We start from the raw sequence: 27,828 nt of genomic DNA, 5'->3' as shown, positions 1-27,828 counted from the left end.
CCTGCATGAATAAATAGCTTTCTCTATGAACACAAGACCACTCAGGAAGCCATTTGTTGCCTTGACGATTTGTTTCATTTTCTCTACAGGAAGCTCTGGTGGAAGTAAAAATTATTTTAGCTTTTCCAAATGCCTTATTTGAAAATATTTCTGTTAAGAATCCACTTCCAAAGAAATGACATGCCACCTTCTAAAAATTAAGGTCATAATAAATAATATGATACTTACCAGACTTGATAAAAATATTTTTAATGCCTCACAACAACTTTTATTTCCTTTTAGAAATTCGGAGTGATTTTTAATTCTTATTAAAGATAGTGGGTTGACAGCAGCAAAGAGTAAAAGCATATTTACAAAACAGATATAGTATTAACAACATCAAGAAAAGCTTCTTTTGTGCTGCCCAGTCCACTTTTCATTCTGCTATGTGAATTTTATTATGTATATTAACCTGTAATGCATATTAAAAATTAATAGTGCCATCATGCCTTTATTAATGAATTACAGCAGTTTTTTTTGTAAATCATTTTTAAATCTTTTTCAAATATACAAGTATAGTTCATGGATATCTGAAATTATGCCAACGTGTGATTCACCCACTAATACTACTATAAAAATTCTGCAGTTTTATTTGTAGATCTTTTTTTTAAACTTTTTCAAATGTATAAGTATGGTTAATTGATCTGAAATTATGCCAATGTATGATTCACACACTACTACTATTTAAGATACTTAGTTAATCTAAACAATTTTATCTTCAGAGACAATATAGGATAATATTAGATTTGAAATAGAAAAGGAAATACCTCAGGGATGCAACAAAATATACTCATCTTACAGAGAAGGACAGTGATGGCCAAATGCCTGTGGGTGGCCATGATCAGAAAGTACACATTTATTTTTCACAGTTGCACACTTTTCTATTCTTATATCAAATCCTTTATGTTGTTACATGTGATGCTTGAGAATTCCTATGCAGTAAAAGAAAAATTATATTGACTTTGCATTTCATTAAACAGAATATTCTGCCTGTCATCCAGAACTACTGTCCTATTGGCCAATCATGTAAACTCATGGCTCTGCCTAACATTATTTTCCTTGCATTTTAGTTGTTAAATTTATTGGATTATCTTTCAATTACTCAAAAAATGTTTAGGGAATTCCATCATATAAAATGTGTTGCATTAGTTATTAGATTGTGTTTAGCCAGTGTTATTGAGATGACTTCATTTACTTCAATGAACATACTGAGAGGGATTCATTAAAGATCTAAAGTGTGAGTTGCTGAATAAATTATACTATATACACATTTTTCCATCTGCCAGTTGTGCTATGTACCTTACATAGTCTAGTATAATATCACTTAGACCTAGGTAACATATCCTTTTTGAAGATGAATAAATCAATGTTTGAGGAAGTTAAACAACTTATCCACATCCTAAAGCTAATACATGTCAGAACAACAATTTAAATACAAGTCTCGCTCCAATGTCCTGCTCTTCACACTAGAACATGTTCCTTCTCCTTCTCAGTAGTGATATCTGTGACAAAAGTACTGAAATTGAAACTGGACAGAAACATTTGAAAAAAAGAGATGACTCAATCTTCTGAAAGTGGGTTGTCTGAACATTTGACAAGACCTTGGAAGCCATGTGATAGAAACTCTATATTTATGAACACTCTGATGATTTCCTAGCCTACAAGATCTTACTCCAAATCTGAGAAGTTCTACAAATCAGTTTAGCTAGGCTGGAGCTCTTAAGACTTTAAACAATCTGAGTTAAATGGAGTAAGATCTAGAGTAGGATTATTTTATCAGAGGGTTTACATAAAATCCACAATCATTTCCTTCCTCTTATATACAGAAAAAAATAAAAATGATTCTCCAATATGACTAATAGATCTTTTTATGCTACCATTATACAATGATATTTTCTAGATTTATCATCATCCCTCCTCTCATTAATCTTCCTTCATTCATTTTTAAGAATGTGAAACAAATACATAATGAGGAATTTATTTCTATAGTGTGTACAATAGGGGAATATGGAAGAGCTCAGAGGGCACAGAGGTCTAGGAGGAGCCAAGGGGACAGTAAACAACTTTCATGCCAAGGAAAGGGAAGGAGGAACAAAAATGCTATTACCAACGGAAGTATTTCTGTTTTCTTGCCACTAAAAACTTGACAAAGTAGTCGTCAGCTGTGGTATTGAGATGTTCTGTGAATGATATGGAGCTTAGGACGTATCATGATAATTAACAGTTCCAGTCTCAATAAAGCTTCTGTAAAGCAATAATTAAAGAGAGTACCTCAGCCAGAGCTACTAGAAAGTGAATTTATTGCTAGGGGAGAAAGAGATGAGCATTAAACTAAGATATAATTAAAATTTCCAAATTGTTGACAAGTTTCTTGTCAAACAGTCCCAAGAAAGTAGAGCAAGGGCATCCCAAGTGCATGGCCACTTGGGGAAAAACGTAAACTATCAACAGTGGAACACTAAATGGAAAAGATTTGCAATCTAAAGTCCTTTAAGAGGTCTCCTCACCTATGTCCAGTTTTTGAAGCAATTATTCATTATTTACCATGTAAATATCACAATGTAACTTTGCTATATGTTTGTTCTTTAAAAGGAAGGAAATGATTGTGTATTTTGTGTTAAACCCTCTGATAAAATAATCCCACCCTAGATTTTACCCCATTTAACTCAGATTGCTTAAAATCTTAAGAGCTCCAGTCTAGTTAGACTTATTTGCAGAACCTCTCAGATTCGGAGTAAGACCTTGCAGGCTAGGAAATCATCAGAGTGTTCGTATATGTTACTCTAGAAATGTTTATGGACATAACTAAGAAAATGATATTTCATGTGAGTCTGTGTTTTGTTGATTGATGTAATTTATATGATAAATCACAATACTGAAGTAATGACATTTATCTCTTATTAAGCATTTAAAGAAAAATAATATGTATCACCTATGACCCTGTAATCAATAATACTTTTATAAGTAAATATGAGGCATATGACATTTTTTATCAGATAGTGTTTTCCAAATTGAAGGCACTTGGATTTCAGTATTGATTTAAGTTATGCAATGCAGTAGACTTCCAGTTTTGGTTCTCATTAATAACTTTGGTAATTGTTTTTAAAGCACTGATTTGTTTCACAGTATCTGAAATTATTATAATTTTGGAGTAAATAATTATAAAACACATATAGGTCAGATTTGGCAGTATTCTCTCAAGAAAAGTAACACCAAGTGTAACATCTCAAGAAGAGTAACATATTTTTGAGGATATTTCCTTCAGTGGATTACATAAGAACATACAATTTCTTAAGATATTTTAAAACTTATTTTAGTTTATTTACTTTTACTGATTTAACTGGACCACTGAATGAGATGTTTGGCAATTTTTAAAAGCAAAATAAGGTATTTGTCTAATTTAGAGGCCTAGTCAACTAACCCAACTAGAAGTTTTTAGGCTTAAAATCCACTAACCTCAACTGAAGCTTCCATGTGATACCAGGCCTTATGGGAAGATATCCACTAAGATTTTCTGGAACTTAATTTGTAAAAGTAAAATATTTAAGGTCATACCATGGGTCACTTGGCTTGTGGCTTTGAAATTAAATAATCCTTTCTTTAGTGGCAAAAGGAGATCACAATCGGATATCTAAACGCAGTTAAATCTCATGTACTAAACTATTAATTTTGTCATGGTTAATGGACATCTAATCAACGTGCTATACAAAAAGATAGGATTCAAATTAACTCATGGTACGCTTACATACAAAATGAAAAGGGAACTAATGTGTAAATGTCTTATAATTAGATTTTTCCCAAAAATATTAGAAATATTTATTCAAATAATCAGTGATTATGAAATTTAAATACATTTTTTAGAACTGATGACAGAATAAAATAAAATGCCTTTGAAATTTTTCACTGTTTTCTGTAAATACATAAAAAACTTGCCTATTGATTTTATTTCATTCCCACTTTTATTTATATTTCCAATAATGCAAATATTGCATTTGTTTCTAATTAAAATAGAGACAATTAGCTAAATATTAAATATTGTATTTGTTTTAACTCAGGGCCTTGAGATTTTTTCCTTTAAAATAAATCACTAAAATGCAGAATATCAGAATTCTCCAATCAGAGGCAATATGTCAAGTCACAGTAAAGCTGATTGGCTTCTTTAAACACAGAAGACATGGCCTTTAAATGAAAAGGTAATTATCACACTCAGAAAGACTGCCCTGATATGTTATGTTAAACTGATGTGTATGTGCTATACTACTACTATAGATATTTATATGATGAACTATAAATAGATGCAAAAGCAAATCCTGCCATAAAAAAAAAAAAAAAAAAAAAAAAAAAAAAAAACCCCCCAAAAAAAAAAAAAAAAAAAAAAAAACAGGCAAATTCTCCTTCCATTTGCACAAACATGCAATATCACTTTAAGAAGTTAAAATCACATAAAGACAGGACCCCCCAGACCCTCAGGCAACAAAATGCCCAGCAAAGTAAATTATACTAATCATTTTCTCTCATGCACTGGCAGCACCTACTAGAACTGTTTAATTACGGGACCAGAATAATAATAGAAAAATGCTGCACACAACAACAGCCCTGTTTCCTATCCTACCTTTGTGGTGACAATGCACAGGCAATCCATCCTGGATCCCTACACAGGACTCAGTGCATGAAAGTCACACCAGCAAATCAGCAAAGGTGAGAAAAGCCTTTTGGAAATTGCACACAGAGAGAAGCAGAGCTTGGATTCTGTACAAGACGGCTTTTCCAAGGGGGCCCCTCATGGGAAACTCGAGCCCTCCTCCATACAGCTCAAGGCAAGCAGGATTCTCCTAGGCACCAGAAAATCCCCTAGAAATCAGCTCCGGCAAAACTTCCCGGTGGCTTGCTGGGCTCCGCGGCTGCATGGTCTTTTAGCAGATTCCTTGATCAGAACAGAGCTCCTGTGAGTGCCCCACACAGTTCTATCGTAGCGATGAGTGTAACACCAAGCACCAGAGAATCACATTTCAGCTCTTGCTCTTGTTTCTGAATTCTGATCTGCTGCTTCAGTGTACCCATAAGATTTCCTTTGCCAAAGTCCCCTCTTTGTTGCTTTCCTTTCTTACTAGCAACACTGAGTAACACAAAAAACTACCCGTCCCATCTACCAAGTGGCTGTCGTTCCAGTGCCAGAATAGCGGCTTTGGGTAATAAAATGCTATTTATTATGAGCATGATTGCCGGGAGTCTAAATGACTCGAAAGATATGACTGAAAAGCTAAGGTGCATGTGGTGCTGCATACATCACATCTCAACTCACTTGCAATTACAAGGGCAGCTTCTTACAAATGACTAACAGCTGGATAAGGAAAATTGAGCCAGTGGCATAAAGAAACTGCAGATTTGGAAGTTTAACTTAGAAAAATGTTACATTTATCCTTTTTTGTGTTTACCTATGTGTGTGGTCCATGACATATGCAAATACACAAACAACCTGAACATTTAAACGAATAAGTATATGATGAAAATTGGGGATCATGGAGCTTCTAAAGTGTTTATAAAAGTTCTACATTCTAAGTGAAAAAATGAGCTCCTTCCCAAACTTTTCCCTCCTCACTTGCTGTCTGCAGGCACTTATTACGTGGGCAGAGCTTTGTGTTCCCTTCTGCAGCATTCTAACAGCCAAATGATTAACACTGTCCCCTCCCCCAAATCCCTCCCTTTCTTCTAGTAAAGCTGCCACTATATAGACTGCCTTTGAGGTGCTTGACAAGCATCACTCTGGATAATAATATTCCTTTTTTTCCATCATCTTAGACACATAGGCAGTCACAGACTGAAACAGACAAACAGACACAGGAGCTCAGAGAGGAGAGGGGGCGGGAAGGGAGAATGAGAGAAAGTGAAGAGAGTGAATGACAGAATGGAAAGTACTGTCTGACGAATAAAAATGGAAAATCAATGATGCACTTTCACTAGGAAGAAAACATATAGTCAACTGGACCACTGAAATATCAAAAATAAATGTCTAGGGACCCATACACTTTAGGTCCTCAAGAGACTGGCAGGACCATTTTCCACTCTACTGACAATCACCACCCTCTCTTTTTTCATAAAAAGTATACTTTCCATGATAAATAATTTGGTGGAAAGAAAGAATATATAAGACTCTTCTACCTTTCATGAATTATTCAGGTTCTAACCTCAATATCCCAGGAACCTCCTGATTGCTAAGTAAATGAATGACTCAGAAACTGACGTGTCATTATTTTACCCAAATAAGAGCCCTGTTTATAAAGACTTTAAGTTCATAGCAAATCAAATACGTGTTCAGAGAAAAAAACGAAAATAAAAGCTCCTAAAGTTCAATGTGATATAACAACCTTCAAAAGTGGCTCCAAAAATTATTTGTAGTTAAAAAATATCATTTCCTCTTAACTGTTATCATACTGGTGTAATAAACTTCAAATAATTTTCAAGTTAAACACCATGAATAGAACCATGTTCTGGTCCATTCCATCAGGAAACTCTATCTTATGGTTCAGTAATTTGAAAAGTCAAGGAAACATCACTTTGTCTAGTTACCCTCATTTGTTACATCATCACAGTAATTATTTTAACTCAATACTTCCTAAGCTTATCTTGGAGTATTTAAAACATTTTATCTTTGAGCACTCCCAGGTACCAGTGTGTTTCCCTGAAACAAGTAAAACATCTAATATGTAATTGAGACTTATTGTCATATTCATGTTTAAAATAATTAGGCTTTGTGTCCCTGTAACACTTTGAAGTTGACAAAGCACTTGTAACAGTCTCACAGGCTTGAGAAATTGAAATGACTTCCCAAAAACCTAGTAACTTTCAATGCCAACATTAAAGATCATGTCTTTTAATTTCAAGTCCAGGTCTTTGTTAGTCATAGAGATAATCAGAATGGAGGCAATCAGGAGTTAGAGGAAGTAAATAAATTGGATAGCAGAGTAAAATAATATTTTCACAAGTTTTTCTGCTAGATGATACCTTCAGAACTTCATTCCATCTTCGTAGAGACAAGGAAACTAAGATAGAGGAAAATTAGCAGAGAGATCCTGATTAGTCTCCAAACTCTGGCGGATCACAGATGAAAGCATTTTGTAAACTATGGAGACTTGCAGAAATAAAAGACAACTTGTCTTTTTTTCTAGCGTAGATCCTAGAACACCTTAGGCAATCCCTAAGTCATCCATCTGACACATATTTGTTGAACACTCATTATGTGATGATCTGACTAATGTCTATATCACCCACTAAAGTGCACTCCTTAAAGATAGTTTTAACTCTTTATTTCCATTGCCTAAACTAGTGTCTCATTCATTCAACAAATATACTTGAGAATCTACTTATGTGGAAACACAAGGTAAGGAAAAGCTAGCAAAATCCCTTCCCACAAGAGAATAAAAAACTATAGTACTGTACAGAAAGTATTTGCGGGTGATTTACATCCACAAAATAGAGACATTTAACCCAGAATGGAGAGGTGAGGTAAAGCGTTCTGGAGAGGAGCCTTGAGCTAAGTACATAACATTTTAAAGTGTAGACCCATTTGGGATTTCTACTTTGTGTACACCTTACCTTCCATTGATTTTCCTCAGATACAAAGATGATAGAAGATAATTCACTCCTTTGCCTCAAGGGAAACATTATGCTGTTTTTATAATTAACAATGTATCGACATGAAGCTTTTTTTTTTTTTTTTTTTTTAAATACAGACATAGCGCTCAATTGGGCCTGTGATTTTCACAAGAGGTGTTTGGCAAGATATGAAGCCTCAGCCTGCAACTGCTTTACTTGATATTCCTTGAGGTTAATGATATCAAACTAAAAATATATTCATTCTTAGTAAACCTATAATTGAAAGTTTGATATCATAAAATTCTCTTGTAAATTACTTGCACTAAACCTGTACCTTAACCACTTAAATGCATTACTTTTATTTTGTTTCCAACAGGGAAAAAAAAATTTCTAGAAGTGAAATCCATTCTGTGTCTATTCTAGAATCCAGCCTCTTGAGGGCAGATTTAAGGTATATCTCTGCTACCTAGTATGGTACTGGCACTTAAGAGGCACAAAATAAATATTAGTGGAATGAAAGAATAATCAGAGCTTCAGTTATGCATTTTTTTATAGTTTTTAAAAACAGATTTAAACCTATGATCCCTTATTTATATTAGAATCATATATGCACATTACAGAGTAACTATAATATATACACATATATTTATGTGCATACATAGAAATTTTAAAATAAATATACTGGTGCATGTAGCTGAAGGTATTCGCAAATGTGAATATTTTCATTGGCAAATCCAGTCTGATGTAAGAAGGTATGATTTAGAACAGTCTTATCTATAATGGAGAAGGGTAGTTTCTCGCTGAAGTGTTAAAACTATAGGATGCTACTGAAACTAGGTGCTTGCTATTGTGTTAGAAAACAATAATAAACATAAGCATTTTTGTTAATATAACCGTAGTTTATCAAGTGGCTATTTTTTGAAGTACTGTGGTGAATACTTAGTAACTATTATCTCATGGTCATAATACCCTTTAGGAAATAATTGTAACCCCTATTTTATAGTTAAGGAAATAGAAGCTGCCTGAGGTTCTATGACTGTCCTAAGTGACATAGAACCTAGGTGACTACAACCTAGAGGGCAGTCTATGTTCTTTCCATCCATCTCATCACACTGCAAATCCTGAAGCCGTTTCTGTCCCTGTGGGTCCAACCTGAGAGTGTGGCACAAACAGATTCAAAGGCCATTTCCTTAGCCAAAGGTAGCCTGGAATCCATGCAGATGAATTATAAACAACATGTGATCCTCCTAAAAAGATACATTCATCTCTGGGCTCCTACCTGAGGCCTTTCATAGCTTCTAACGGCCTTGGGAATAATCCCAGAAGGAATGGACTCCACATTAGAAAGATCAAGTCCAAAGGAAATAACAAGAAATCCACCCACCTGGCCTCCTATCCCTGCCTATCTGTTCCCTGTATACCCAGAACAGCAGGCACACAAATGACCTCTGCAAAGCTTGTTAGCTTAATAAAATAAAGAGACTGCAGGCAGGTCATGGCAAAATGCCTGCCCTCATTTCCAAACTCTCCAGAGGTAAGTAAGAAATTAGGATCAACTGAAAAAAGACTGAATTTTTCAGAGAGTTTCTATCATTAAAAAAATCAGGACAGTATTGGATCCTGAAAATAATTCGTGAAAAGCAGGAGTCTATGTATTCTGTTCAAGTTAAACATATATCTTTGCAAAAATATATAAAAACTAAACAAGAAAAATTTTGAGTGAATCAATAATTGCTACAGAAATACATTTTTACTTTTAACTCATCTTTTAATCATGATATTCAATTGTATAAACCTAAATTTTATATCAATTTTACACATGTGAGTTAGAACATAAATGACAGACATGTAGCTCTTTCAGTTATTATCATCATCAAAATCTAAAGAACCTCTGAAATTTTATATAAGTGGCAGGCTACAAATGATGTAAACATTCAATAAAAACTGTTTCACTAACAAATCAAAATTTATATAAACTTTGCTGAAAATTAACTACATTTCTTAAGAGGCACAATTTTTCCTACTATTATACAATGCTGTGAGTTGAGTGGATTCCAGAAATCCAAATAATTGTGTGCAAGCCACAATCTAAAAAGCTGTATGGTCAGAAATAAAATTTTGCTTTCAAGTTAATATAAATAACCTAAGCAGTATTGCTAAATGCCATTCCCATACTCTACCTTCTTATACCCTGATATAGTTTGGCTGTATCCCCACCCAAATCTCAACTTGAATTTTATCTCCCAGAATTCCCATGTATTGTGGGTGGGACGGGGTTGGGGGAGGTATAATTGAATCACGGGTACGAGTCTTTCCCATGCTATTCTCGTGTTATGGAATAAGTCTCACACGATCTGATTGATTTATCAGGGGTTTCTGTTTTTGCTTCTTCCTCATTTTCTCATGCTGCCATCATGTAAGAAGTGCCTTTTGCCTCCTGCCATGATTCTGAGGCCTCCCCAGCCATATGGTACTATAAGTCCAATTAAACCTCTTGTTTCCAGTCTTGGGTATGTCTTTACCAACAGCATGAAAACTAATACATACCCCAAGCATGCTACCCTGTTATCTGTTCCTCAAATATGGTGTTTCACTCTACTTCTTCCTCAGGGCCTTGAATTTGTTGTTCCTTCTTTCAGAGACTGTCTTTCCCTGAATTTGCACATGGCTGGCTCCTTCTCATCATTCAAGTCTCTGCTCAGATGTTACCATGTCAGGAAGACCTTCCCAAACTGATTTCCCCTAACTAAATTAAAATCTTTTCCATTGTTCTCCATTTTATCATCCCAGTTTACTTCCTCCATATGATTATCACAATCTAAAATTACCTTCTCTATTCATCTCTTACTACCTCCCCTATATGAAGTTTATCAGTGAGAGCAGGAACCTTATCTATTTTGTCCATGGCTATATCACCAGTGTTTTGAACATAACAGATGCTAACAGAGATTTTTTAATGAATGAATGAAATCCATCATATGGAAACTCTTTTAAAGCATGTGGCTAGTATCAGTAGTCCACCATGAAATATGCAATGCAAGAACTTCAACATAGTTTTTAAGGATGTGACTTTCACTAATAATAATATTTACAAACACACAAACAATAGTTTTCTGATTCAAAATTATTTTGAAATAAATTATATTGTGAATAATTAAGGTATACAACATCATGTTGTGAGATACATATACATAGTACAAAGATTATTATAGTGCAGCAAATTAACATATTTATCACTTCTTAGTTACCCATTTTTCTTTGTGTCAAGAACAGCCAAAATCTACTCATTTAGCAGAATCCCATATATAATACAATGTTACTACCTACAGTCCTCATGTTGTATGTTAGCTATCTAGACTTGCTTATACTACATATCTGCTACTGTGTATCCTCTAACCTAAATCTCTTCATTCCTCCCAAATCAGTAACCACTGTTTTATTCTATGTGTATGTGTATTTAAATTTTTATTTTGTATATGGTGAATATGTATATATATATACACACACATACATATATACTATATTCCACATATATGTGAGATTATGCAATATTTTTCTTTCTGCATCTGGCTTATTTCACTTAGCATCATGTCCTCCAGGCTCATCCATGTAATGGCAAAAGGAAAGATCTCATTCTTTTTTAGAGTTGAATACTATTCCATTTTATATGGATATCAGAATTTCTTTATCCATTCATCCACTGACAAACACTTATTTCTCTATCTTGGCTACTGTGAATAATGCTGCAAAGATCATAGTAGTACAAATATCTTTCCAAGGTTGTGACTTCATTTCCTTTGTGTATATGCCCAGAAAAGGAATTGTTGGGTTGTATGATGTTATCTGCAGTTTCTTTTGGAACTTCCATACTGTTTTCCATAATGGTTATACCAATCTAAATTCCCACCAACAGTGTACAGAGATCCCATTTCTCCAGATCGTCACCAATATTTGTCATCTTTTGACTTTTTTTTTCAAACAGATAATTTATATGACACTCCCAAAATAAAGGTATGCACAGAATAATTTTTGTAGAAAATATGCATTTGTAACCTTTCTTTTTTAAAAAAATATTATGGGTACATGATAGTTGTAGATATTTATAGGGTACATTTGATATTCTGGTACAAGCATACAATGTTTAATGATCACGTCCAGGTAACAGGGATATCCATCACTTCAAGAATTTCTAATACAAGAATGTTTTAGACGCATTCCAATTCTACCCTTAGTTTTTTGATATATACAATAATGATTGTTAACTATAGTCACCCTGTTGTGTTATCAAATACTAGATCTTATTCATTCTATCTAACTATATTTTTATACAAATTAATCATCTCCACCCTTCTCCTCTGTTGCTGCTACCCTTCCCAGCCTCAGACAGCCATCATTATACTCTTTTCCTCCAGGAGTTCAACTGTGTTAATGTTTAGTTCTCACATATGTGTGAGAACATGTGAAATTTGTCTTTCCGTGCCAGGTTTTCTTTCTTTCTTTCAAGGTCCATTCATGTTGTTGCAAATGACAGCATTTCATTCTTTTTTTTGTGGATGAATAATATTCCATGTGTACCACATTTTCTTTACCTATTAATCAGTTGATAGACACTTTGATTCCAAATCTTGGCTATTGTGAATAAACAATAAATACAGGAGTACAGGCATCTCTTCAATACACTGATTTCTTTTCTTTTGGATAGCAGTGGGATTGCTCAATCATATGGTACTTTCTATTTTTAATTTTTTGTGGAACCTCCATACTCCTCTCCATAGTGGATATACTAATTTATATCCCCACAAACAGTGTATGAGGGTTTCCCTTTCTCCACAGAGAAATTCATTATTGCCTGTCTTTTGGATAAAAGCCATTTTAACTGGGATGAGATGATATCCCACTCTAGTTTTGATTTGCATTTCTTGATGATTAATTATGTTATTTTTCATATATCTATTGGCTATTTACATCTCTTCTTTTTAGAAATCTCTGTTCAGATCCTTTGCCCATTTTAAAATCAGACTGACTCTCTTTCCCATTGAGTTGTTTGAGCTCCCTATATATTAGGGTTATTAATCTAATGTCAGATTAAAATATTTCCCCCCATTCTGTAATTTGTCTCCTCATTCGCTGATTATTTCCTTTGCTATGGAGAGCTTTTTAGCTTGATGTGATGTGATTTTTCTATTTTTGGTTTGGTTGCCTGCACTTTTGAGGCATCACTCAAGAAATTTTTGCCTAGACCAATGTTCCAGAGAGTTTCCTCAGTGTTTTCTTTTAGTAGTTTCATAGTTTCAGGTCTCAGATTTAAATCTTTAATCCATTTTTATTTTGTATATGGTGAGACACAGGGTTGTAGTTTCATTTTTCTGCACATGGATATCCAGTTTTCCTGGCACAATTTATTAAAGAGACTGTCCTTTTCTCATTATATGTTCTTGACATCTTTGTCAAAATTCAATTCATGGTGGGTGTGTGGATTTATTTCCAGGTTCTATTCTGTTCCATTAGTCTATGTGTCTGTTTTTATGCCGGTACTATACTAGTTTGGTAACTATAGCTCTATAGTACAATGTGAAGTCAGGTAATGTAATTCCTCCAGCTTTGTTCTTTTTGTCCATGACAGCTTTGGCTATTCTGGGTCTATAGTGATTCCGTGCAAATTTTAGGATTACTTTGTTATTTCTTTGAAGAATGTCATTGGTATTTTGATAGGGATGTCACTGACCATGTAGATTGCTTTGAGTAGTATGGACATTTTAACAATATTGATTTTGCCAATCCATTAACACAGAATTACTTCCCATTTTTTTGTGCCCTCTTCAATTTCTTTTACTAACGATTTATAATTTTCATTGAAGAGATCATTTACTTCTGTGATTAAATTTATTTCTAGGTTTATTATTTTATTTGTAGTTATTGTAAATGGGATTTTTTTTTCTTGGTTCCTTTTTCAGATTATTTGTTGTTGACCTATAGAAATACTTCTGCTTTTTGTACATTGATTTTATATCCTGCAATTGTATTGAATTTATTCTTCAGTTCTATTAGTATAGTTTTTTGGTAGAATTTTTAGGTTTTTATAAATAGATGATTGTATCAGCTATGAACAAGAATAATTTGACTTCTTTCATTCCAATTTTAAAGTCCTTTATTTTACTCTCATTTAACTACTCTAGCTAGGACTTCCAGTGCTATACTGAAAAACAGTGGTAAAAATGGGCATCCTTGTCTTGTTATATATCTTAAAGAAAAGGCTTTTAGTTTTTCCCATTTAGTATGGTACTAGTTGGGAGTCCGTCATACATGGCTCTTACTTTGCTGAGAAATGTTCTTTCTATGGCACAATTTTTACTGTTTTTATCATGAAAAGTTACTGAATTTTACTGAATGTTTTTCAGCATCAAATGAAATGATATGTTTTTATCCTTCATTCTGTTAATATGATGTATTGCATTGACTGATTTCTGTAGGTTGAGATATCTATGCAACCCTGAATGAATCCCACTTGGTCTTGATGAATGATCCTTTTAATCTGTTGTTGAATTTGGTTTGTGAGTATTTTATTGAGGATTTTTACATCTATGTTTATCAGAGATATTTGCCTATGGTTTTCTTTTTTGATGTGTCTTTCTCTGGTTTTGGCATTGTGGTAATACTAGCCCCATTAAACGAGTTTGGAAGTATTGGTTCCTCACAGATTTTTTCAAATAGTTTGAGTAGGATTGGTATTGGTTCTTTAAATATTTGGTAGAATTCAGCAGTGAAGTCATTAGGTCTTGACTTTTTCTGTGAGAGGAGACTTTTAATTATGACTTCTATCTCCTTACTTGTTATTGGTCTATTCTGGTTTCAGACTTCTTCATGATTCAATCTTGGTGGGTTGTATGTGTCTAGAAATTTATCCGTTTATTCTACGTCTTCCAGTTCACTGACATAGTGTTCATTGTAGTCTCTAATAATCCTTTGAATTGTTCTGTGATATCAGTTGTAATGTCACGTTTTTCATCTCTGATTTTACTTTGGGGTGTCTTCTCTCTTTTGTTCTCAGTATGGCTACAAGTTTGTTGATTTTGTTTATCTTTCCAAAACACCAATCTTTTCATTTCCCTAATATTTCAGGTTCTTTGTTTTAATTTCATGTATTTCTGCTCTGACGTTTATTTCTTTACTTCTACTAATTTTGAGGTGGTTTTCTTTTGATTTTCTAGTTCTTCATGATGCATCATTAGGTTATTTATTTGAAGTTTCTCTACTTTTTAATACTGGTGCTTATCGGTATACTCCCATCTTAGAATTGATATGGCTATAACCCATAGATTTAAGTAGGTTGTGCTTCCCTTTTCACTTGTTTCATAAAATTTTAAAATTTTCTTCCTAATTTCTGCATTGACCTACTGGTCACTCAGGAGCACATTATTTAATTTCTATGTGTTTGTATAGTTTCCAAAGTTCCTCTTGTTATTGATTTTTAGTTTTATTCCATTGTGCTCAGAAAAAAATATTTAACATAATTTTAATGTTTTTAATGTTTTAAGACTCATTTCATAGCTTAAAATATGGTCTATCCTTGAGAAAGACCCATGTACTGACAGGAATAAGGTATATTCTGCAGCTTTTGGTTAAAATGTTCTGTAACATCTATTAGGCCCATTTGGTTGACAGGGCAGATTAAGTCTGATGTTGATTTTCTGTCTGTATGATTTGTTCAATGCTGAAAATGGGGTATTGAGCTCTCCAGCTAGTATTGTATTGGGGTCTTTCTTTCTCTTCAGCCTTAATAACATTTGCTATATATAAATGGGTGCTCCAGTGTTGGGTGCATATATATGTATAATTGTTGTATCTTCTTGTCAAATGGACCCTTTTATCATTATATAATGTCCTTCTTTGTCTCTTCTTAAAGTTTCTTATAATTTATTCTATCTGACATAAGTATAGCTATTCCTGCTCTTTCTTAGTTTACATTTGTACAGAATATCATTTTCCATCCCTTTAATTTCACTCTATAGGTGAAGTGAATTTTGTATATAATTGGGTCTTGGTTGTGTGGTTTTCTTTAAATCAGTGCAGCCACTTTATATTTCTTAATGAAAAGTTTACTCTATTTACATTCAATGTTATTATTGATAGGTAAGAACTTACCCCTCCCATTTTGTTATTTGTTTCCTGGTTGCTTTGTGGTCAGTCCTCTCTTCCCTGCTTAATTCCTATCTTCCTTTATGTAAAAGTGAATTTCTTTGATAGTATGTCTTAATTTCTTGCTTTTGCTTTTTTGTGTATCTGTTGTGGGTTTTTTGATTTGAGGTTATCATGAAGCTTGCAAATAACATCTTGTAAAAAATAATTTTAAACTAAAGACAACCTAACTCTGATTCAAAAACAATGAAGAAGCAAAGAGAAAACTTAAAAAAATCTCTACACTTTATCCTCCCTGTTCTTTGACTTTTAGTTGTTTCTGTAGACAAATGGGACCTAATTAAACTCCAGAGCTTCAGCACAGCAAAAGAAACAGTCATTAGAGTGAATCGGCAACCGAGAGAATGGGAAAAAAGTTTTGCAATCTACCCATCTGACAAAGGGCTAATATCCAGAATCTATAAAGAATTAAAACAGATTTACAAGAAAAAAACAAACATGCCCATTCAAAAGTGGGCAAAGGATAAGAACAGACACTTTACAAAAGAATATATATATAAGGCCAACAAACATGAAAAAATGCTCATCATCACTGGTCATTAGAGAAATGCAAATCAAAACTACATTGAGATACCATCTCATACTAGTTAGAATGATGATCATTAAAAAAATCGAGAAACAACAGATGCTGGAGAGGATGTGGAGAAATAGGAACACTTTTGCACTATTGGTGGGAGTGTAAATTAGTTCACCCATTGTGGAAGACAGTGTGGCGATTCCTCAAGGACCTAGAAATAGAAATTCCATTTGACCCAGCAATCCCATTACTGGGTATATATCCAAAGAATTATAAATCATTCTAATATAAGGACACATGCACACGAATATTCATTGCAGCACTGTTTATAATAGCAAAGACTTGGAACCAACCCAAATGCCTATCAGTGATAGACTGGACAGGGAAAATGTGGCACATATACACCATGGAATACTATGCAGCCATAAAAAACTATGAGTTTGTGTCCTTTGTAGGGACATGGATGAACCTGGAAACCATCATTCTCAGCAAATTGATATAAGAACAGAAAATCAAACACCACATGTTCTCACTCATAGGTGGGTGTTGAACAATGAGAACACGTGGACACAGGGAAGGGAGCATCACACTCTGGGGTCTGTGGTGGGGAAATAGGGGAGCAACAGCAGGGAGTGGGGATTTGGGGAGGAATAACATGGAGAGAAATGCCAGATATAGGTGATGAGGAGGAAGGCAGCAAACCACATTGCCATGTATGTACCTATGCAACAATCTTGCATGTTCTTCACATGTACCCCAAAACCTAAAATGCAATAAAATATATAAAATACATATATTTTGTAGTTATTATTTTTGATAGGTTTGCCTTTTAGTCTTCCGATTCAAGATACAAGTGGTTTACAAACCACAATTACAGTGTTGAAGTATTCTGTATTTGTCTGTGTATTTGCAATTACAAGTGAGTTTTGTACCTTCAGATGATTTCTTATTGTTTGTTAATGGCCTTTTCCATTAGATTGAATAACTCCCTTAACATTGCTCTTAGGACAAGTCCACTGTTGACGAAGAACACCTTTACACTGTTAGTGGGAATGTAAACTAATTCAAACTTTGTCGAAGACAGTGTGGTGATTCCTCAAGGATCTAGAAATAGAAATGCCATCTGACCCAGCAATCCCATTACTTGATATATACCCAAAGAATTATAAGTCATTCTATTATAAAGATGCATGCACACATGTGTATACTGAGGCACTATTAACAATAGCAAAGACTTGGAACCAACCCAAATGCCCATCAATGATAGACTAAATAAAGAAAATGTGACACATATATACCATGGAACATTATGCAGTCATAAAAAAAGAAGGGTTCATGTCCTTTGCAGGGACATGGATGAAACTAGAAACCATCATTCTCAGCAAACTGACACAAAAACAGAAAACCAAACACCACATGTGTTCACTCATAAGTGGGTGTTGTACAATGAAAACACACAGGCACATGGAAAGGAACATCACACACTGGGGCCTGTGGGGTGGGGGGCTAGGGGAGGAATAGCAGGGGATAGGGGGATTGGGGAGGGATAGCATTAGGAGAAATAACTAATGTAGATGACGGGGCAATGGATGCAGCAAACCACTACCATGGCACATGTATACCTATGTAACAAACCTGCAGGATATGCACATGTACACAGAACTTAAAGTATAATAAACAAATTTTTAAAAATCCCTCAGCTTTTATTTGACTGGTAAAGTTTTTATTTTTTCTTCATGTTTGAAGGCTATTTTCACTGGATATGCTAGTCTAGAAGAAAAGATGTGTGGTTTTTTTTCCAGCCCTTTAATATATCATGCTCCTCTATCCTGGCCTGTCAGCTTTCCACTGGAAAGTCTGTTGTTGAATATATTCTCCTTTACATGTTACTTGTTTCTTTTCTCTTGCTGCTTTTAGGATCTGTTCTTTATCCTTGGCCTTTGGGAATTTGATTATTAAATGTGTTCAGGTAGTCTTACGTGCGTTAAATCTGCTTGATTTTCTATGAACTTCTTATCCTAAATACTAATATTTTTTCTAGGTTTGGAAATTTCTCTGTTATTATTTCTTTAAATAAACCTTCTTACCTGATCTCTCTCTTTACTTTCTCCTCAAGGTCAATAAATTTTACATTTTCCCTTTTGAGACTATTTTCTAGATCCCTTATGTTTTCATTTTATTATTTTTTTTCTTTTTTCCCCCATGATTGTACATTTTTATATAGCCGGTCTTCAATCTCACTAACATTTCCTTCTACTTGATCAATTCTACTTCTCAGAGATTGGAATGCATTTTTTACTCTGATAATTGAATTTTTCAGCTGAGGAATTCTGCTTGATTATTTAAAAAGATATTTCAATCTGTTTGTTAAATTCTGTGATAAGATTCTGAATCCCTCCTCTGTGTTATGTTGACATTCATTGAGCTTTCTCAAAACAGCTATTCTGAATTCTCTTTCTCAAAGTTCATATATTTCCACCACCCTAGGATTGGTTGCTGGTAACTTAGTTTGTTCAGTGAGATCATGTTTTCCTTGATGTTCTTGATGCTTATGGATGTTTGTTAATATCTGACTATTTAAAAGTTAGGTATTTATTCTAAGCTGGCAGTCTCAGCTTGTTTGTACCTATCCTTCTTAAGAAGGCTTTCCAGGTATTCAAATGGAATTGATTGTTGTGATCTAAGTCTTTGGTCATTGAAGCCATATCAGCCCTGGGGGATGTCCCAGAATTAGTAAACCAGTAATGTTTTAATTCTTGATTGCTGGTTCTTGATGAACCAGTATGGTGAATATTCTTTTATCTGTAGACTCCAAGAGGCACCACCTTAGTAGGGTTGGGTAAGATCTAGGTAATTCCCTGGACCCTGGATTACGAGGTAGCAATCACTCTTTCTCTTCCCTCACTTCTCACTTTGCACAAACACAAGTCAGTCAGTCTCTCTCTCTCTCTCTCTCTCTCCCCCTCCCTGGAGCTTGCTGGAGTTGGAGGAGGGGTGGCACAAGGACTCCCATGGCTACCACAGCCAGGATTAGGCTAGATAATACCTAAAGGCATCACAGTACTTGGGTTTCATCCAAGGTCCATGGCTAATAATTCCTGGCTGCTGCTGATGTTTACTGAATAGCTAAGGGCTCTTTAGTCAGCAGGTGGCATATTCAGCCAGGAATGGGTCCTTCCAGTCAGGGAAGCAGGTTCCCTTCTAGCCCAGGGTAGGTCTAGAAATGCCATCCAGGAGCTAAGTACCGGAATTAAAGGTTTCAGGAATCAGCATGAGCTTTATTTTACTGTGGCTGAGCTGGCAGCCACGTTGGAAGATGAAGTCCTCTGTACTTTTTCTTCTGCTTTCCCAAAGTGTAAGGAGTCTCTCCCAAGCTGAACTGCCTGGAATTAGGGAGGGGTAACACAAACACTCCCTTGGCTGTGACAGCTAGTATCTCACTGGGTTTCATGTACCCCAGTCTACTGGCTACAAGCCTAGAGCAGTCCCAGGACTTACTCAAGGACTGTAGACCTTGTGACCTGACTGACATTCAAATTTATCTTGGACACTAGACTACTTTAGTCAGACAATGGTGGAGCTACTCTAAACTCGGGTTCCTACTAGTAGGGTGGCGTATTCCTCTTTGACAGGGCTGGTCTAAGTGCTTCATCTGTGGACACCGGTGGAATTTTGCCCTGTGTTGTATTCTGCTGTGAGAGAGCAGAATTGAGTTCCAATGCAAAGTCTCACAATCACTTCACTTTTTCTCCTGCAAACACACAGATTCTCTCTCTGCATACACTGCCGTGGGATGAGGGAAGGGTGGTATAGGCAATGCAAAACTGTCTTTCCTACCTTCTTTAGTGCCTCCTTCCTTGATATGGTATTTAAGCCAGCTGCTGTGATCACTCACCTAATCTTTGATTCTTATGAAGATGCTTTTTTGCATGGATAGTTATTCAATTTGGTACTGCTGCAGGGGGGATAATCACTGAGTGTTCTATTCAGCCATATTGCTCTGCCTCCTTTCTACCAATGACATTTGATAAAGCCATCCTAATGAGTGTGAGGTGGCTTCTCACTGTAGTTTGGATTTGCATTTCTGTGATGATTAATAATGTTTCACCTCTTTTTATATACCTGTTGGACACTTCTATGTCTTCTTTGAAGAAATACCCCCCCAAGTCTTTTGCCCATGTTTTAATGGGTTTTTTCCACTAGTGAGTTGCATAAATGATTTATAAATTTTGGATAGTAAGCCCTAATCAAATATATGACTTGCAAATAACCATTAACTTTTCATTTACCAGTCATTATGAATTTTTATGTGTATAATATCATTAAGTATTCATAAGCAGTGAATTAAGTATAATTTTACAGGTAAAGAAACTCAGATTCAGAAAAACTGACTTACCCCAAGTTACATAGCTATCAAGTTGATGAACCAGTACACTGAATATTCTTTTATTTTACTTTAAGTTCTGGGATACAAATGCAGAACGTGCAGGTCTGTTACTTAGGTATGCATGTGCCACAGGTTGCTGTACCTGTCAACCTGTCATATAGGTTTTAAGCTTCCCATGCATTAGCTATTGTCCTAATGCTCTCCCTCCCTTCTGGTGCCAGTGAACCTTGTTCCCCTTTCTGTGTCCATGTGTTCTCATTGTTCAACTCCTACTTAAGAGTGAGGACATATGATGTTTAGTTTTCTGTTCCTGTGTTAGTTTGCTGAGGATGATGGCTTCTGGCTTCATCTTTGTCTATGCAAAAGACATGATCTCATTTCTTTCTATGGCTGCACAGTACTCCATGGTGCATATGTACCACATTTTCTTTATCCAGTCTGTTACTGATAGGCATTTGGGTTGGTTCCATGTCTTTGCTATTGTAAATAGTGCTGCAACAAACATACATGTGCATGTGTCTTTATAACAGAATGATTTATATTCTTTTGGGTATACATCCAGTAATGGGATTTCTGGATCAAATGGTATTTCTGGTTCTACATCCTTGTTTTCCACAGTGGTTGAACTAATTTACATTCCCATCCACAGTATAAAAGAATTCCTATTTCTTCACAGCCTCATCAGCATCTATTGTTTCTCACTTTTTAATAATTACCATTCTGACTGGCATGAGATGGTGCCTCATTGTGGTTTTGATTTGCATTTCTCTAATGATCAGTGATGTTGGGCTTTTATTCATACATTTCTTGGACACATAAATGTTGTATTTTGAAAAGTGTCTGTTCATGTCCTTTGTCCATTTTTTAATGGGGTTGTTTCTTATAAATTTCTTTAAGTTCCTTATAGATTCTGAATATTAGATCTTTGTCAGATGAGTAGATTGCAAAAATTTTCTCCCATTCTGTAGGTTCCTTGTTTGCTCTGATGATAGTTTCCTTTGCTGTGCAGAAGCTCTGTAGTTTAATTAGATTCCATTTGTCAATTTTGGCTTTTGTTGCTATTTCTTTTGACATTTCCATCATGAAGTCTTTGCCCATGCCTATATCTTGAATGGTATTGTCTAGGTTTTCTTCCAAGGTTTTTATGCTTTCGGGTTTTACGTCTAAGTATTTAATCCATCTTGAGTTAATATTTTTACAAGGTGTAAGGAAGGGATCCAGTTTCAGTTTTCTGCATGTGGCTAGCCAGTTTTCCCAGCACCCTGTATTAAATAAGGAATATTTTCCCCATTGCTTGTTTTTGTCTGGTTTGCTGAAGATCACATGGTTGTAGATGTGTGTTGTTATTTCTGGGGTCTCTGTTCTGTTCCCTTTGTCTATATGTCTCCTATGCTACTGTAGCCTTGTAATGTAGTTTGAAGTCAGGTAACATAATGCCTCCAGCTTTGTTCTTTTTGCTTAGGATTGTGTTGGCTATACAGTCTCTTTTTTGGTTCCATAGGAAATTTAAAGTAGTTTTTTGCTAATTCTGTGAAGAATGTCAATAGTATTTTGATGGGAATAACACTGAATCTATAAAGCACTGTGAGCAGCATGGCCAGTTGCATGATATCGATTCTTCCTATCCATGAGGATGGAATGTATTTCCACTGTTTGTGTCATCTCTTATTTCACTATGGTCAATATTCTATATGAACCAGGATGAATCTTTATTATCTAATGCCAATTCCTATCCCATCTTTGTTATAATGATTTTCTGCAGTTTGGAAATTATTGAATTCATTGATCCAGGTAGTAAATACCATAAACTTCAATGTTTGGTCCTAAGTGCTCTATATCTGAACAGAATATACTTTATTGTCTTCGAGCAAGTATAAAAATCAGAATCCTAAATACGTATGTATTAAATTAATATAATATCATTTCTGTAGTGTTTGTGTTGCTTTAGAGATAGTAAACAAATACATTAATATTGGATTGATCAGTTAAACAAAGCTTTATATATATGTATATATATACACATATATATTTATATATATATATACATATACATATATATTTATATATATATACATATACATATTTATATATATACATATATATAGAGCTTTGTTGGTATATAATAAATAAATGTTTATTGGTATATATGTATATACATATATATGTATATATGTGTGTGTGTGTGTATATATATATATATACATATATATATATATACACATATATATATATATATATGTATTTACCATCTCCAAGGGTAGCTCATTTTATCTGGTCAAGTTTGAACATTGTTAAGTCTGATACATATATATATAGATAGATAGATAGATAAATACATTTGTGTATCTATCTATCTATCTATATATACACACACGTGTGTGTGTGTATCAGACTTGTTAAGTCTGATACATATATATATATATATATACACATTTGTGTATCTATCTATCTATATATATATACACACACACACACATGTGTGTGTGTGTATCAGACTTAACAATGTTCAAACTTGACCAGATAGAATGAGCTACCCTTGGAGATGGTAAATATCCTATAACTTGAGGCTTTCCAGCAGTTAAAAGAATCCCTTTTAGCAGAGTGACAATAAAAATAATTTAAAAATAAGGAGAGTCACTGCTCTGTATTGCCATTAAAATTGCCTTTAATCCTGATTCTATAATATTTTCAAACTTGGTCCTCTGGTAAGATTAACTCAAAAAAATCACTTTTTAAATTGCTATTGTATTGTAAAAAGAACCACATAACCTTAAATTTATAATACTGACCATTTTTAAGTGTAGAGTTCAACAGCGTTATGTATATTACATTGCTGTGCAACAGCTACCTAGATGAGTTTTTCATCTTGAAAAACTGGAACTACATACCCAGTAAACACTAATTCCCCTCCTTCCCCATTTTCTGACTGGCTTATTTTGCTTAGCGTAATGTCCTCAAGGTCCATTAATATTGTAGCATATGATAGAATTTCCTTTTGTTCTTAAGGCTACACAATGTGGGGGCAGGGGGGTGTGTGAGTGGCTGTGTGTGTGTCTATATATAGCATTTTCTTTATCCATTTATTTGTTAATGGACATTTGGGTTGCTTCCGCTTGGCTATTGCAAATAAGGCTATGATGAACATGGCTCAGTAAATATTTCTTCAAGATCCAGCTTTGAGTTCTTTTGGATATTTACCCAGGGGTGAAATTGTTGGATCATATGGTAATTATATTTTCAACGTTTTCAGGAACCTCTATACTGTTTTCCATAATGGTGGCATCATTCTAAATTCCCACCAACAGTGTACAAGCCTTTTAGTTTCTCCACATCTTTTTCAACACATTATTTTTTGTTCTTTTGATGACAGGCATCCTAATGGGTGTGAGATGATATTTCATTGTGGTTTTGATTGGCATTTCCCTTATGATTGGTGGTGGTGAACATTATTCATAGGTGAGTTGGCCATTTGTATATTTTCTTTGGAGAACTATCTATTCAAGTCTTTTGTCCATTTATGATTGTGTTACTTCTTATTTGTTGTTGAGTTGTAGAAGTTCTTTTTATATTCTGGATATAACCCTGCACATATACATGATTTGCAAACACTTTCTCCATTTCCATTGGTTGTCTTTTCACTCTGGTGATTGTTTTCTTTGATGCACAGAAGGCTTTAAGTTTGATGCAGTACAATTTGTTTATTTTGCTTTCAGTTGCCTGTGCTTCTGGTGTCATACTCAAGAAATTGTTGCCTAATTCATTGTGTCCTGACATTTTTCTGTTAGTTTTAAATTTTAGATCTTATATTTTCTGTAGGAGTTATAGAGTTTAAAGTCTTATTTATATCTTCAATTCATTTTGAGTTAATTTTTTATATGGTATAAAGACCCAATTTTACACTTTTCCATGTAGATATCCAGTTTTCCCACCACCGTTTCTCAAAGAAACTGCCCTTTCCCCATTGGTAGTCCCACCTCCATTATTTAAAATAATTTGGCCATATATGCAAGGGTCTATTTCTAGGGTCTACATTCTGTTTCATTGATCAATCTATCTATGCCAATGTATCTATGTCTTTATGCCAGTACCACGCCATCTTGATTACTGTTGCTCTGTAGTAAGCTTTGAAATCAGGATGTGTAAGTCTTCTAAATTTGCTCTTATTTTCCAAAATTGATTTGGCTATTTAGTGTCTCAGAACTATCAAATTTAAAATAAGGATTATGGGCAGCATTTCACATAAATATGTAGACACAAGGGGATCCTCATTCTGCTCTCATTCCATCAAACAAGCATAAAAACCTTCTTTCCCATAGATGAGTGGCATTCAGAAAAAGAAGTTTCCTTCTAAATATCAGAAAGAACGGTTATGAGAAAAATAGAGCTGAGCTACAAAATTATTAATTAGAAGGTGCAGCTATTTAACAGAGGATAAATATACATTATAGCCTGAAAATAATTAAGAACAATGCTGAAATTCTCTAAAATACATAATTTTTCTATTCTATCAAAGTATCCTAAATATATTATAATAGAAAGGAACCATAAGTTATTTTATTTATTTATTTTATTTTCACTTTATTTATTTAATTTTTTTGAAATGGAGGCTTGCTTTGTCACCCATGCTGGAGTGCAGTAGCATGGTCTCGGCTTACTGCAACCTCTGCCTCCCGGGTTCAAGTTATTCTCCTGCCTCAGCCTCCCAAGTAGGTGGGATTACAGGCAAATGCCACAACACCTGGCTAATTTTTGTATTTTTTGTAGAGATGGGGGTTTCACCATGTTGGCCAGGTTGGTCTCGAACTCCTGGCCTCAAGTGATCTACCTACCTTGGCTTCCCAAAATGCTGGGATTACAGGAGTGAGCCACTGCACCCGGCCCCATAAATTGCTAATAGCTAATTAGTCTCTCACTTTAGATGAGGGCTTAGATTAGGATAATGAGGCACACAGATAGTCTAAGTGACTTGCCCAAGGACACTCAAATAGTAAGTATACAAAAATAATTTCCCAACACCTATGTTTCCAGTTATGACTTACTCTTACGCAATTCTTCCTTCTCAGTCTGATATGTGCCCTACAGTCAAATATGTTTCTACCTTGTTACCTCTCTATTCTTGCTGAAAGAAACCTAACTTTCTGCCCCATCTATTGTGGTATTTGCATGTTATTTACTTAGACCCTTAATTAACCAGTTCTAATTGGCTAGACTCTGTTTTTTGCTGAAAAAAATAAAGTATCAAATAACTAAAATGGTATCTAAAACAAAATATTCCTAAGAGGCATTTAGGGCTCTACTCATTTCTCCAAATGCTTGCACTATCCAGAGCATTTACCTATCAATCCTTTCATATATAACTATCCTATTTCATCTTCTTTAAATTCCTATAGTATAGGCGCAATAGGTGTTATCTCATTTTATCTCACTTCAGGCACAATAAAAAGTCATTTAATGTGCCTGATGTCAAATGACTAATTTGTGATAGAGCCAATATACAAATTCTCATCTCTGGCTTTGAATCTTTTGTTCATTCCATTCTATCACACTATCCTACTTTTGATATTACACTTAGTTCTCCATAAATATGTCCCATCTCCTCTCAAGGTATTTTCTTAGGTGTTCCCATGCTACTTTAAATTTAAGATGTCATAATTGAATTAGTTACTTCTATTAGTCATCTTTCCTGCAAATAATCCCATTTTTGTTCTGATACCACCTAACTCTCAATTTGCCTAGTCACCAAGTCCTGTCAATTATTTATTTGAGATTCCTCATTTCTCTATAAGCTGATTAAAAATCCTCATTTTTTCTCACTAGGACTCTGGAATATCAAAGCTCCAAACTTTATGTGTTGTTTATTAGGTTTATTTAAATACAGAATATACCCCTAAAAAATACTCTCAATTATTTTAAATTGTTAAAAGGATATAATAGGAATAAAATAAAGAAATCATATTAAAGTGTTTCTTCATAATTAAAGGTCTAAAGTCTTCATTGATATTTTTACTTCCCAGATGTTAATAAAAATATCAACTCAATAACATAAATGTAAAACTTGCAATTCATTTCAATAGAATGAATAGCTACTATTTGCCAAGCAGTACTAAGCATGTTCATATTCAGGAACTCATTAAAATTTCAAAAGAACCCTATAAGATGAGAAAATGGAAGCTTTTAGAGTTTAAGTAGCATAAGCTAGCAATATGCTTTCCAATGGTGAAAACAGAAGTTTCTCTAATATACTTTTCAGCATTTATTTAATTTAGCTGCCTGAAGGGTTGGCACATTTGTATCCCTCTTAAGACTAATAACTTCATTTTCAGGAAGCAAAAATACAAATATCCTTGCAAACACTCAGGAAGTTCAAAAATGTGTTTTCTAAGTATTCATGAACGCAGCATGGATGTCCACCCTCCCTCCCTTCTTTTGGAAAAAAACAGTCTCATTGCCAAATTAGATGACTTTCTTTCCTGGAAGCATACTTAGCATTTTATTACTGTCTCAAATAGTTAACATCTTCTAGGTTAAACAAAAGTATTTTTCAAGAGAAGAAAAATGAAATAGCCTATAAAATGATTGTGTGATAACCAGCACTTTAAGACTGTACTAAAACACAGAGCCCAAAATGAACCACAAAACTACTCAAAATGATACACATTCAGTGTCAGCTCAGAAGCCTGAAAACCCAATATGCTGACCAGACCAAAGCTGGAAATTAGGTTACACATTTTCTTTTTTCTTTTCTTTTTACTAGCACTATCCACAGATATAAGACAAATCGTACCCATTAAGCCTAGTAAGAAAGAAAACACTGTAATACTTACAGTTGTCTTCTCATCAGTTTCATTTTCAAAACACTGATTTTCTTTATTTTGCTCAATACACGAAGCATTTTCCTTTGGTCCATTGCAATCTGTAAGCTAAAAATAAGTTTAAAAAAATCAATACTCCTTTTTATTTTCTCAAATGTATATTGTTTTCAAACTTTGAATATATACATTAAAATATGTAAGGCCTGAATAAATATTATTAGATGTTGCTTATTTCCATTTTAGCATACAAATGTACTAGCTAACCCATTTTTATATTGCTCTCA

General features: G+C 34.4%; 1 protein-coding gene across 7 annotated transcripts in view; it reads right to left on the bottom strand.

The window, feature by feature from the left end:
* DLG2 (discs large MAGUK scaffold protein 2) overlaps positions 1–27,828 on the bottom strand; it is a 1,831,252-nt gene that overhangs the window by 1,663,823 nt on the left and 139,601 nt on the right. For 5 of the 7 annotated variants that reach the window (XM_017544957.2, XM_017544942.2, XM_037744425.1 and 2 more), the window contains exon 1: positions 4,652–5,356. The exons of 1 other annotated variant lie outside the window; for it this stretch is intronic. In XM_017544957.2, the coding sequence (XP_017400446.1) occupies positions 4,652–4,681 (30 nt within the window). In that variant the 5' untranslated portion in view covers positions 4,682–5,356. Of the gene's footprint in view, positions 1–4,651; positions 5,357–27,556; positions 27,653–27,828 lie in introns of those variants that run through there. One more of the 7 variants, XM_037744434.1, reaches the window with a different exon arrangement.

This window comes from Cebus imitator, unplaced genomic scaffold, assembly GCF_001604975.1.
Source record: "Cebus imitator isolate Cc_AM_T3 unplaced genomic scaffold, Cebus_imitator-1.0 Scaffold174, whole genome shotgun sequence".
Taxonomy (NCBI): domain Eukaryota; kingdom Metazoa; phylum Chordata; class Mammalia; order Primates; family Cebidae; genus Cebus; species Cebus imitator.
The sequence above is the reverse complement of the archived record's forward strand: the minus strand, read 5'-3'. Positions and strand labels throughout refer to the sequence as shown.